The 14,640-nt window shown below is 40.1% G+C and overlaps 1 protein-coding gene across 7 annotated transcripts in view; it reads left to right on the forward strand.

Moving 5' to 3' along the window:
* tai (basic helix-loop-helix family member taiman) overlaps positions 1-14,640 on the forward strand; it is a 99,268-nt gene that overhangs the window by 72,653 nt on the left and 11,975 nt on the right. For 5 of the 7 annotated variants that reach the window (XM_017614369.1, XM_017614370.1, XM_017614371.1 and 2 more), the window contains 7 exons: positions 7,479-8,295; positions 8,352-9,886; positions 9,978-10,157; positions 10,298-11,660; positions 11,718-11,909; positions 11,972-12,309; positions 12,389-12,644. In XM_017614369.1, the coding sequence (XP_017469858.1) occupies positions 7,479-8,295; positions 8,352-9,886; positions 9,978-10,157; positions 10,298-11,660; positions 11,718-11,909; positions 11,972-12,309; positions 12,389-12,644 (4,681 nt within the window). The remainder of the gene's footprint in view (positions 1-7,478; positions 8,296-8,351; positions 9,887-9,977; positions 10,158-10,297; positions 11,661-11,717; positions 11,910-11,971; positions 12,310-12,388; positions 12,645-14,640) is intronic. The other 2 variants (XM_017614374.1, XM_017614375.1) reach the window with 2 other exon arrangements.

The raw sequence follows: 14,640 nt of genomic DNA on the forward strand, positions 1-14,640 counted from the left end.
AAATTGCCTGCACATCAGCATCAAAATACCTTTCTAATGATATATAATTGTTTATACCTTAGAAGTACAGTTTAGCCGTAAAAGGGGTGTAAAGGAAACATGATTGCCTATTTATATAATTGATGATGATGATAACGAAGTATTTCAAAATTTCCATTTTGTGGGAAAACGCAATCAAAGTTTTATCAATTCATACAGTTGGTATATAAAAAGACAGATGGAAAGACACATATCTTCGCCATATTTAGGAAGTTTGGCTATCTATTAGACTGAACGTATTTTACTTATCAAGCTTATGAATTGCATAATTAAATCAGCAAAAAAGTAAATTTTGAGTTACATCTCTATATTATTAAACCGATAAACGATATATAGATACGCTGGAAAGTAGTTAAGAAAATGTTTAAATTTATATTTTATCACCTACTTCACCGATTTGAAATCTGATTATAGCTTTCATGAGCATGAAATGGTATCATAACTTTGGTCAGATGTTTGTAAGTACCAGAATAAGAAGAGATAGAACCATGAAAATGTATTCCTATGTTTATGATCAGAACATGGAGCTGAGTCGATTTAGCCAAGTCTGTCTGTCCGTCTGTTTGTATGTTATCTAGTCTCTCAGTTTTCGAGATATCCGACTGAAATTTGGTGAATGTAGTTTTATAATGTATTTATAATTTGTCGGAACCGGAAAAATCGGACCACTATAACATATAGCTCCCATACAACTGATTGTTCAGATATGAGATCTTTCGTTATAACTCGGCACTATTTTCACCCATTATCAACAGAATACTTACATTAAAAATGACTAAGATCGGGTCACTATAATCTATAGCCTCCATACAACTCATTGCTCGGATATAGGGTTTTACTTTAAACCTCTTTTACTTAGGCAGCTAAAACCGAGAAATTTCGTGAGCTATTTTCTAAATAATCACACAAAATCTACTGAGAAAATAATCAAGATCGGTGCTGTATAAACTTCATCTCCTATACCACTGATAGTTCAGATGCAAGTTTTTGCGATATAACTCCTTTATGTAGGCAGCTAAAACCGAGAAATTTCGTGAGCTATTTTCTAAATAATCACACAAAATCTACTGAGAAAATAATCAAGATCGGTGCTGTATAAACTTCATCTCCTATACCACTGATAGTTCAGATGCAAGTTTTTGCGATATAACTCCTTTATGTAGGCAGCTAAAACCATTAAATTGTGCTACCGGTTTACATACCGAAAAGCATTAAAAACACAGCATTGAAAATCACTTCGATTAATACTTTATAAAATATACATACCTATATTCCATACCTCTGAATGTTTAGATATGTTTTTTTTTTTATATATGTAACCCCTCTATCTAAGTATGCTGCGAATATAAACAATTTGTTTAGCTCCAAAAAAACTAATTTCAAATGCAGTAATATGTTATGTAATATGTGTGTATTTACTGTAAATTTTGCGTTTACATAAATTTCTAGTCTAGTTAGATAATAACAATGCATTGAGCCATTTGAAATATGCGTCCAGGTATGTTCTTATGTACTATTTCTATATATTTGCGTAAAGCTTTCAAAGTAAATGTTAAATCGTGTGTCATGATTCATTAATTTTTGTTTAAAAACTATCTGCAAATCTGTTAATTATTTGTTTGTTTTTAGTACCATTTACGTAAGTTTTTATTCCAGTTCCTTGTCCCTCCTTCTTCCTCTCAGAGTGTTTTATGGCCGTGCTGGTCACAGTGTTTAGTCATTTATTTTAAAGATTTTTTCGCTTGCACACATGTTTTGTCGTTCACGTTCGTTGGCTTTATTTGGCTCTAGTACCGATTTGCAGTTAACGAATCGGTATTGTTCGTTCATTGTTCGTTCCTCTTAACATGTTCCATGTTTATTCTTTTTTCCGCTTTACCGATTTGTAAAAGTCAAAATTAAAGTGCAAAGCAGACTATCTGATGTAGACCTATCTAAATGGCAAGGGAAAAGCAGTGAATGAAATGAGCAACAACCAAACAAACAGATCAACGAACAACATACGTTCGACAGCATTTACTGTGCGCGCTTGGGGGTGCAAAGGTGTCTTTTCATAATTCTCATTGTATTTTTGTGATGTCAAGTTAAAATTTTTGCAGAAATGTAGTTTAGACTCGTTGACTCCCATTTCGATTGCTGAGTCTGCAATTTTTCTCGCCGATCATACTAGCAAAACCGAAACCTTTGAACCACTATTGGATTTGTACATAATATTTTAATACTAACGACTTTTTATTGGTCGCCCCATTGCGTTTTTCGGGGTTTTTGGCGAACCTATAAATTACAGTTGCGATGAAAAAATGGTTAAATAAGCAATTGGGTATTATTATTGGGAATCTCCTGCAGATAAACAGAGTTTTCTGGTAGAAACGTATTGATTTTTAACTATTCTATACCATTTCTACTAAAAGTTGTTTTTTCCCCATATAAAATACATGGAAAACTTTAGGCGCTTTGAGCGACCTCTAAATATTTTTTGATTTCAAAATAAAAAATAAGGGTATACTTTTTTCGATATAGAACAATCCTAGGGGGTGAGAGCATTACAATTCCGACTTTACTTTTTCACATGCATTTTGGGACCACCCTAATGCACATAGTAGTATGTCTTCAGATCAGTCGCTATCATGATTGAATAATAAAAGGTTTTACAAGGTTTCTCCCTCATACACTATTGATTGACTCAGTAGTATAAGCAGAAAAAACATAGTCGAAATCTCTTTCGGCGACCGCACCTCGTCGGATACAGAGCGATGCGCTATCTATTTTAGCCGACAATTTACAGTACATCATCCGGCGGACAAACCCAAACGTAGAGTGACCAGAAGTCTGCACAAACTGCCAACACCGACTGCGCCTCTTGATTTCACTTTCGGTGAATTTCAGGTAGCCATCGGGAAGGCTAAAGCCGCCAAAGCCATGGGACCCGACGGAATATGCACGTTGATGCTGAAAAATGTGGGTCCTACTGGAGTAGATTATTTGGCCAAGGTCCAGAGCCTGTCAATGGCCACTCTCGTCATTCCAGACATTTAGAAGATGGGGAGAGTGGTCCCACAGCTCAAACCGGGGAAGCGAGGCAATAAAGGGGATTCTTATCGCCCGGTTTTTTTTTCTAATAGCCGTCGCCTCTTGGCGGGCAATGGCAAACCTCCGACTGTATTTGACAAAACTATTTGAACAGATTCATGTTGATGGATTTGTACACCACTTCGTATCTACTAGGGGCCACTGTTAACAAATCTTCAGTCAGGTTTCAAAAATCCAATATGGCGGACAAATTTATTGAATTCGCTCGAAACTGGTTACTCGGGGGTATTTGGGGTCGCTGATTACGAATCTGGCCATGAATTTTTAAAATTAAAAATGGCGGAATAATTTTTGAAAAATTATTGAATTCGCCGGAAATTGGTTAAATAATGGGTCCATAATGACGGCTACCTAATTTAAAAAGTTAGTCGATTTTAATAGAACATAGTGAAAATTAAGTTCCTCTTGAATTAATTAAACAAGTTTGGCTATAATTTTCTGTATATGTGTAGTTTATATGTTTGATAATATTAATATGTCAATAGATTTTTGGCAAACTTTGGCAGAAATTTTTTCTACCATTTTTAGATCTAATATAATTACATTTTACCTATGTACTTATACTTACCAAAATGTATTTCACTATTATAAAGGGCGAACACACCAAAACTGCGACACTTTGGGAAACTTATAACTCACCTAAAAAGGTTTTAATATTTTAAAACTCAAATGCCATGAGTAGACCATGACCTTAGTTTCACGTAGAAGAAATTTCATTTGAATTTGATTTCTAGTTAAGTTAAAAATGGCAACCGAGTTAGAAACGAGGTAAATTATTTTGCACGAGTTTATAAATAATCCGGCCTTAAGTGCGCGTAAAATTGCTAAAAATCTAAAATTGCACCATTCGACAGTTTGCAGGATTTTGAATCGGTACAAGGAAGGTCTGGCAGTTACCAGAAATCCTGGAAGCGGGGGTGAGCATGGTCAAAGAGATAAAAACAGTGCTCGGAAGGTCCTCAGTGCGTTTTCGCGAGATCGGAAGATTTAGTCGCGTTCTGTTGCAAAGTCTGTTCGTAAATCGCAGTCTTTCGTACAAAAGGTAAAGCGGAAAGCTTCATTTAGAAGTTTTAAAGCTCAAACAGCGCCAGATCGAGACGCAAAGCAGAATGTTACAGCTAAATACCGAGCCGGCAATTGTATGAATGCCAAATTACAAAATACAAATGCATTGTTATGGACGACGAAACCTACTGCTTTCAAAATTTCAAATATATTGGTGGTCAAGATTTTTATACTGCTGCAAGTCGTCAAGATGCCCCTAAAAGCTGTAAGCTAAAAACGAAGTCCAAATTTCCAAAAAAATACATGGTTTGGCAAGCTATTTGTTCCTGTGGCCGTAAGGGCAGCCCTTATTTCACATCCGGGACAATGAACGCTCAAGTTTATCGGGATGAGTGCATCAAAAAGCGTCCTTTGCCATTTATCAACAGACATGGTACTAGACCACTGTTCTGGCCGGACCTGGCAAGCTGCCACTATGGCAAGGACCCATTGCAGTGGTATAATGCAAACAACATCAATTTTGTACCTCGCGCTTGCAATCCACCCAATAGCCCAGAGCTACGTCCTATTGATGAATATTGGTCAATCGTTAAAGGGATATTGAAGAAGACGGGTGAAACTGTAAGAAATATCGATTTTATTTCATACAAGACATTTTCGATAATTTTTTTGTTATTTGGAGAAAATGAGCAACACCTTCGACCAAAAAAATTCCCAAAAATCAATGGTACTTGAAATTGGGCTACAAAACTGCATACTAAAAATGTTTCTAAAAAATCGAATTAAAAAGCTTAAACTTTTTTACAAAGTTTGTTGGTTTCTTTTTTAATTTTGCACAAAGATTGAAACTTGGATTTATATGTTTTCTGTTAAAAATATGCTATATCTCTAAAAAACAATAATCAAAATTAAAAACTTTTAAAATAAATGGTGAAATCTTGCAAATATATGAGTGTCGTAAAGTTATGATAAGAACTATATGTATGTATGTATGCATATCGAATCAACCTCTTTGATACTACTTTTTGTCTATTTCCGCGGTGAATGTAGCAAATTTCACATTCAACGGTGTAACCAGACATTCGTAGGGGGATAACAGCAAAATGCGTAGAAAAAGCGCTTGCCGCGTTAGTTACCGGTATCGCTAAGGAATTATACTATATGAAATTTTCGGGATAATTATCGTGCGTCTAGCCTCGAAGATAATTATCGAAAGGTAATATTTATACCGCTATTGCATAATTGTTAGCTCGATCTCCGAGAAAGATTGCCGAAATATACATTACATAAACATTTTTGAGTTGAACTATTACTTCCATACATATACAATTAGGGAATATAATACGGTACAAAAAGACGCTTTCAGTTTGGAAGGAGAGTATAAAATGTGGTCAGAACGATGAACAAATGAGGTAAGCGAAAAGCCATACCTAAAATCAGCAGCAGAAGTTGTTGGTAAATGGGACGACGAATATGCTTTTCCGTTGATAAACAAACTTCTCCGCATTCTGACTACACTTCTAGCTAGTAACGCTTCATAGTACCATGAATGAAAAAAATACTGATAGGTCTAGCACTTTTACACGTACGCTTAGGGCCAGTTTTTCAGTGCACGGTGTTGGTTTAAACTTAGTTTAAACGCCCGAGCTGGCTGCTATAAACTAAGATTAGCCAATCAAATGTCAGTCAGCTGTTGATTTTAAACTCAGTTTACGTAATCTAAGTTTAAACTGCCACTTAAACTGGCCCTTAGATATTGATATTGACACTGAACGGATAATACATAGATTCCCAAAAGGAAAGCGCAAAATTGAGTTAGCAATTTAAATTATTATAATCAAAATTCCGAATAAGTTGTTAAGTTACTCAATTACATTCCTCATTTGACAAACATTATAAGCAAAAAATAAGTATTTAATAAACCCAGAGTATAACTTTTTATCTTGTGCTTTTTTACAAAATAGTATAATTGTTTTATTACATGGGATTCTGTATGTGGACCTTGCGCCAAATTCACAATCGGCCCTATTCCGATTGGCGAAACGACAGTCGTTCGTCGAAATTTGAAACTTTCATTGGCGTTATGAGGCAACGAATGACATAATCCACTACAAATTTGTGTTCCTATTATCCCTTCGAAATGAAGAAGTATTGAAAACGTGTCAAAATCTGCCGTTAACATTTTTATTTACGACTTAATTCAACGAACGACTGTCGATGCGAACGACTTACGACAACCAGAATAGGGGTGAATATGAAACTTATTTAAAGTAAAATTATATCACAAAACAGTTTAATTCCGACTTCATAAAAATTACTAGAACCTCTATTTGCGTGAAAAATAAATTAGGGTTCAAGCAGGTTAAATGCTTGTAGGTCACATAGCTTCGATTGGTCACTCCGATGTGAATCAAGTTAGATGCCTGTAATTTAACGTTATTCGACAAGTGTATCCGCCACTGCTCTGGTAAGTTCAGGACCGTAGCGTTTACAGGTGTGTAATGCAAAAATTGGACATTCATGTAAATACTAGAGTGGAGGGGCCATTCCTAAGAAATTATATTCGTACATAATAATCGATATTGTTATCGGTACTTATGGATATAATAAGATATTGTTAGATATATATTTATCCATATAACAATTATAACAATCGACATTGTTATTGATAGAAAACAAAATTTGTTTAAGTCGGGTTTTGTTATTACTCCTTCCTGGCACAGACATTTTATCTTAATTTTTAGAGACTTCTACGTTCGGGACATGAAAATTTTGCCTGAGAAGACCCCTAGAATAATTCTAGGAAATATTTTATTTCTCTCGCGTTCTTCCAAACCTTCTTTTTGAGCGGTCGCTCGATGTAAGGGCCAAAATAACCATTTCAGGCAGGAGCTGATGGGTTTAAATTGTTCTACGAAAATTTTTACCATAAAATTACACTATATACTAAATATATATCTTGAACTTTAATTTCGCTCAGACATTTATTTTAAAAATTTTTCTCTTTTTTGAAAACTACTTAGGGCGGGGTATGAAAACTTTAGTAGGCCATAAAATAAAAATACGAGCTAACTTTTGCAAATCCATTAAGCGTTTTATTACTGCTATACTTTTAGAAAATGTTAACAGTCCGGCTGGTTTCGGTTGTCGCGACGTGTAGTTCTTAAAACATATTGAACATGTTTTCATGTGTAATAAGTAGTTTGTAAGATGCAGCTCATCTTGATGATAATATGAAACCAAACAAGAGGTGGGAATATCATCTTTTGATTAGAGACTGCTCATATACATAAGTATATATGTACGTATATAGATCTAGTAAATCGAAACATTGTTTTTTACAGTATCGTGAATTTTGTGACAAAGGCCAAAGTCGTGATATTTCCTCTTCTACATCAACAACCCCTTCTTCAGTGACCAACGCAACGCTACCGAATAACAATAACAACAACACGAACTCCACTTCATCCATTAAGAACAATAACAACAAAAATAATGCAACCTCAACACATTGTCCACGTTGTGCGACCGACAATTGTTCCATACATCCCGTTCAACAGGGTGACGTCTCATCGACGGAACCTCCACTGCCGGAGCCGTCACTATTAAATGGGCAGGTGCCAGAAATATCTGCCTACTTTGAGGCTCTAGAACATTATCTTTCTTCGGTTGATTGGGTGCTCTTGCAAGTCACAGCGGACGGCATTATCGAATCGTGCACGCAGAATATACGCGAACTTATTGGATATGACAAGCAAGACTTATATCGTAAACCACTTTACCATTTTTTAAATCCTGGTGACCATGCGAAGCTCGATCCAATAATAAATAATATGCCGTATGGTGGTGGCGGTGACGGCAACACAAGCGGTGGCGTTGGTGGCATTGATTGTGGAAGCGTCTGGACGGATCAGGATGATGGAAACAGCGGTACCAGTTCCCAACATTCGACTGCAACGTTCGGACCAGGGGGTCCTAAGGCAAAACGTAATGTAGCTGCGAAAGTACGAATGCTAGTCAAAGATATGCGTTCGGCTACGCAAACAACAGCTAGTGCTTCGATGACCCACCAGAACGATGCAATGGACCAAAAAACTATCCGGCAGCACATACAATTTGAGAAGTACGAGGAAGTTATGCTGCTGGCAACACCGATGAAGGGTAGGTTGTTAATTTATACGTTATATATAATTCCTGTCCATCAAGTATTATTTTAGATGATGGTGATTCAACCTCGTCTATCTTGTGCTTAATCACAAGGCCCGAAGACGAGCCAGCTATACAACAAATTCAACCGCAGCCTATCGAGCATTTGACATTTAAACTCGACGTTCATGGCAAGATTCTCAATTTAGATGCTACCGCCCTTCGCGAACCATATCGCCAGCATCTCAGCAGTTGGTTGGGACGTCTTTTGCAGGATATTTGTCATCCACAAGATCTAATAGCGCTCAAGACGCACTTGCGAGAGGTACAGGAGTCTGCTACATCGGTGCATCTGATGAATACGCCAGCTGCGCAGTCACCCGGTGGTACTCCTGCAACGCTCATTAATCCTCCCATCGCGAATGTTATGTCACGTCCGTTCCGATTGCGACTCGGTGCACCAGATGTTTATGTACATGTAAAGGCCAATTCACGACTTTTTCTGAATCAATCGCAAACTGAGGGTGATTATATCATGTCCTTACAAACAATCCTTAATTCGGATAACGATGTTGTTGGTGGAACTGTAAACAGTAGTTTAAACATTAGCAGTATCGGTGGCGTTGGCGTTATGGCGCCTAGCGGCTTGTCTGCAATGGCATCCAGTCCTTCGCTTGTCTCACCACTTTCACTGCCGTTAGACTCTCTTGTGAACAGCAATTCGTCCTGTTCTTCGACTTCGGCTTCGGCTTTGATGGGAGTAGCCACCAGTACCCACTTGCTTGGAGGATTAGTTGGTGGCGGCGGAATGCCACCACATACCACGCAAACCACCAACGTAGGCGGGCCCCTAATGACATCGGCGGTTATAAATGGGACTGGTAATGGGCCACAGCGAAGTAATACAGTTGCAGCAACATCGGCATCCACTTCGAATAATTCCACACTCGTCAACTCGTTTACAGCATCACCTGCTGGCCCCGAAGCAACTATCTTCTATAGCGCCGATCCTTTCGATTTTGACTTGGCACATTCCAGTTTTGAAATGGACGCAACTGGCTGGACCGACTCGCGTCCAAATTCTCGCGCCTCTGTCAGTACGCCAGTGAGTACTCCCCGACCGCCCTCGGCCGGACATGGCTTTAGTCCAGCGGTCTGTCCTTCACCGTCGACACCATATCAACTATCGTCGCATTCAGCCGCAAGTCTGCCTTCACCGCAGTCAAATACAAGCCAACCATCATCCGCTGGTCCCGGTGGTGCAGGTGGCCCTTTTGGCTTTGGTTTTCCGGCTTTCGACACAAGTGATAAAAATAGCGAAAAGGAGCATATTAATACCAGCGGCAACAGCAACACTAGCATAGGTAGCAGCAATCCCGGGCAACAGGGGGGTCAAATTGTTGGTAGCGGTGGTGGAAATTTACCAAATGGTGGCCCCACATTACTGACCACGGTTAGCAATATAGGACAGTCACTTGGACAGCCTACACCTCCACAGCCTGAGTCGGAGCGTTTGAGACATTTGTTAACAAATAAATCACATTCGATGTCCTCATCGATACACCCAGCCGACAGTGATAAAGACCACATAAATATGCGGCATAAGGTAAGTTATAATAAAATGCCTTAAGTCGTAGGAAGTAGCCTTTCGTAAAATATCAGCTCATTTTCATGCCGTCTTTTTGGTGTCTTAAAAGTTTTACAATCAGGGTCTACTGAATTCCGATGATGATAAGGATGGTGGCGGCGCCGGCGGTAGCAACAGGGGTTCCTCCGGCATGTTTAAAATGGGCGCTGCGGGTATAACGAGCGGCCGCCTTTTTGGTGGTGTCGCTATGCCAAAATCTACAAACTCCAGCAATCCCATGTTACTGTCGGTAAGTAAGGCCCCACCATCCCTTAAAATCCACTTGCCTTAAAACATACACATACATATAAATGTAATTGCACGAAATATGCAGGATATTTACTTTTTTACTTCAAGCAATTGTTTTGTTCTTATTTATCTTAAACACAGCTGCTTAATGAGAAATCAGAAGATGACGATGGAAAAAGTCGTCAAAGTGAATTGATGCGTCAGTTACAAAAAGACGATTGCCATTATGGCCAATCGCACAGTCATGGTCATGGACCGCATCATTCCAAAGACATGTCGCAGGAAGATTTGCTGAAAAGTTTGAAATATCAGGGCGATCCTACAACACGCAAACGTTCGCTAAATGAATCGGACGACGGCATATCAGCAAAGCGAGAGAATGATCGGCCGTCCAAACTACGTGAAAACAATAAAATGCTCGCCTCACTGCTGGAGAATCCACCAAAGAATCCTATAGTGACTGTGCCCCCTCAGGTAAAGACTATTCCAGACATTGCTCCCACAGCAAGTCGCGTTAGCTCATCTCTCGGTGGTATTGGCGTCTCGGCGCCGAGTAACTTAGGCGGCATGCCATCAAAAAGCGCCTCAATGACAACGACCTCAGCACCTAGTGCCAGCAGTACCACCATTGGCGGTGGAAGGGGAACTGGTTTACGTAAACAATTTCCCGAAGCCTACCTCACGCTGCATCAACAGCAACAACAATGTTTAAGCGGAATTCAACGCACTCCGCAACAACCGCTATCACAACAATCTCAGGCGCAGATGAACTTTTCATCAACGGAAGCGTTCGGAACACCTCCACACCACACCACAGCTACCTCAGGCACGGCCATTGTCACAGCGTCTGCAGCGTTATCCCAACCGAACTCGCAATCGGCGGCGTTGAGTGGCGCCGATGGCGATTCAGAACTGTCTAAAATTTTAGACAGTGTTATGGATTACGTTTCAGACGATGGCCCCTTTGTGTCGACACCAACTCCCACTGCCATGGCCGGACTGACGCAACAGGAGATTAACGAACGTATGGCAATCAATGCAATACAGAACTCATTGATGGTGGAAACATCTCAACTGCAGCAGCAGCATCATCAACAGCAATCGCAACCACCAGCCTATCCTGGCAGTATGATGGGTAGCGGAGCTAGTGCTGGTTTGACCCAACAACAACAACATCAACTACAGCTACAGCAACTGCAATTATTACACAGGCAGCAAGGAGCTTTTGGTGGGAGTCAACAGCCATCGCAGGTTCAACAAATGCTTGAGATGTTACGAGCCAATCCCAATCAAGGCTTTCAACGACCACCACCAATGTATCCGACGGCGCGCAACCGAGGTCCTATGAACGCAGTTACGACGCCTGGAGGCACTGTTCTGCCAGCGCATCAACAATACCGCATCCGTCAACAACAGCAACAGCAAAAGGAAAGACTTCTCCAGCAACAACAGAAACAACAGCTTTTGGTGCCAGAAAGTGCGACCGCGCGAACAGACCAGTTATGTATGTGTAAATGTACAACTATCGTTTAAAATTTATCCCGCTTATGTATCCTCTTAGGTCTAAATCCAAGCATTAACAATATTGGATCGCTGTTAAACAATACTGTGGCACCAAATGTCGCTTTGTCTCGCACCAACTTGCCACCTGATTCGCAGCTGAGTCCTAGTTTCGCGCAGAGTTTACTTCAGCAACAACAGCAACTCAGCCCAGGACAGCGTACTGCCTCATTCAGCCCCCAAGCAAATGCTGGTAAGAATCTGAACCAAAACTTTTTTTTATTTCTTTAATAAATACATACATATTTTTCACAGGCTACGCGCAACAATTTTCGCAGAGTGGGCCACGACTATCGCCTCATCAGCAACAACAGGTGAATGTGCAACAACATCAGCAGATGGCTTTTCAGGTTGCCCAAGCGGCAAGTTCCAATTTAACAAACCAGCTTTCGCCACGCCAATCACCCTTCGGCGTTGGTCCAGGTGGAGGTACCGTACAATCACCCAGTGGAATGCCGAATACGTCTTCACAACAGTGGACCCCTGGTGCAAATGGTGTGGGTGCTCAAGGTCCGCAAATAAGTGGGAATGCGACAACACAACGTGGCCACACGCTTCAACAGCATAATCCAATGCTGAGCGCTCAGCTCCAAGTAAATAAATCGTAGTAGATATGCTTATGCATTTAGGTCTTGTAAATCCTTTAAAATGTTGTCGTTTTTTCTATTAAAGCAGGGTGTTAGCCCCTATACGGCGCGCCCATACCAAAGTCAACGGCGTGGCCTCCATTCTCCCAGTGGCGGAGGGGTTCCTGGGAACACAGTAGGAAGCAGTGGGGTCAATATCGGTCTTCAGCGACAAAATTCGTTTCAGAGTGGTGAAGCTGGCTCCCCATCTCCACAATCGCCTTATGGTGGGCCCAGTGGCGGAGCTTTCCAACGCATGCAACGGCAAAGCAGCGTACCACAAACTACCCAGCATTTACCTGGTACGTTTAGTTTTCTTAAAAAGTTATTTATTATTAAATTTTAAATATAAAGCTAGTTGTGAATCCCCAGTCATGTGTATAAATTAACCAGTAACTATATTGTGGATTGTATATTGTGTGTCGGCCGCTGTGGTGTAGTGGCAAGCAGTGCGCGCTTCCACTCCTCTGCGCCTGGGTTCAAACCCAGGTCAAAGCAACATCGAAAAAAATATAGAAAAAAGGTTTTTTTCTTAACAGCGGTCGTCCCTCGGCAGGCAATGGAAAACCTCCGAGTGTATTTCTGCCATGAAAAACAGCTTCTCAAATATATACAATCGCCGTTCGGAGTCGGCGTAAAACTGTAGGTCCCTCTTCTTTGTGCGCACGCCCCAAATCGGAGGAGAAGCTTGGCGAAACACTAACATATGTGTAAGCGCCAATCTATTATTATATTGTGGATCTGGTAGCTTAGAATAATTATGGCCAGGATTAACACAGAAAGGAAAGTACAAAAAACGGCAGAGTCACCTCATCATCGAAACAAAATGCCGCTCGGTATGAACCGGGAAATCCATCTGACGAAGATGACATAAATTTTCTGGCCTTTCATTCAATACAAACTTGGGAGAAAACTGTTTCTGATGCTTTACTGAAAATATACTTAAATCCTGCAGCAATTGGTCAGTAACAATTTTTATGTTGCATTTGGTTTGCTATTGCTGAGCAACAGATTGTCAAAATTTTATTTAAAGAACGCGTGATGTAGGCAGCTCATCTAAATTTTAGAATATGATGCTCTCTCATAAAAAGTAACACTGCCGCATTTATCGGAGCCCGAAAAAAACCGCAAGGAACTTCCTTATAGCCTGAAAGCTAGGGGTCTATTTGGAGTAGTTTTATGGCGTTAGATTATTATCTTTATATATTGGGGAGCACTTAATGACAAATGAAATAAACGCCAGCTGGTGCAGGAGGTTGTATCTACTGCGTCCTACTACTCTCCGGCGACCACACAGACGCTGCGTAGTTGGAGTACTTTCCTACTCGTTGCGCTCGTATCCCTAAACGACCCACGGTATTTTTATCCGACTAACTTTTGACCTGACCCACAATAGGCATTCAGATGATTGTAGATTTCTGTTTTTGCCTTAATGCATTCTCGAGCCCTTCGTATGCGATAGGTGGCGTTGGCCTCCGATGATGGCGTTCAAGTGGTGAGAGTTGTCAAAGATGTTGATTGATTCTTAATGAATCGATTGTCTATTACGGCTGATGATCTGACCCGGGTAATGTGCTAGCAATTTGACGATTGTAGAAGAAGTATTACTTGGTACTGCTTATATAACAACTTTGGCATTTGGAAGTACAATGGTGAAGGTGAAAGAGAATAACAAGTATATAACTAAAATTCGGATAAAACCGAATATTACAAGTAGATACTCATCTGTATCTCTTGATTGCAGCCTTTTGAGATGCTTTCTATAAAGTGCTCGACTTTCTTTCTACCATTTGTGTTCCTTAGTAGTTTACGTGAGCTTTTCAAAATGATTCTTTCCTTTATCCTTATTAGAAATATATGGTGTATTCCTGACCCATTACGTAATTTTTGAAGGAGTTGGAACACATCCACCTCTTTTGGTTTCAAGGAGAAATGGTGCATTGTACATTATTAAAGTCAAAGAATGAGCCTTGAGACTTGAGCCTTTTTACCTACCAGACGATATATAATTTACAAAAAAATTGTCGAGTCTTAATTACACGCTGAGGCGCAAAATTTAGTAATAATATATAGGGGAGGGCCTGGAATCGATTCCCGGCACGACTAACTTCAAAAGATTTTTCCTAATAGCGGACGCCGTCGAAAGGGAAAACCCCCGAGATTATTTCCGCAATGTAAAACAGCTTCTGATAAATATACAGTTAGCGTTAGAAGTCCGTGCAAACTGTAGGTATATCACCTTTTCGATTTTAGCGCCTTTAGGCATAACCGGTTTGAATTAGCGTCTCATTTTTGAGC

The sequence above is a fragment of the Rhagoletis zephyria genome, unplaced genomic scaffold (assembly GCF_001687245.7).
Source record: "Rhagoletis zephyria isolate East Lansing unplaced genomic scaffold, Rhagoletis_zephyria_1.1 Rzeph_scaffold_00814, whole genome shotgun sequence".
NCBI classification, from domain to species: Eukaryota; Metazoa; Arthropoda; class Insecta; order Diptera; family Tephritidae; genus Rhagoletis; species Rhagoletis zephyria.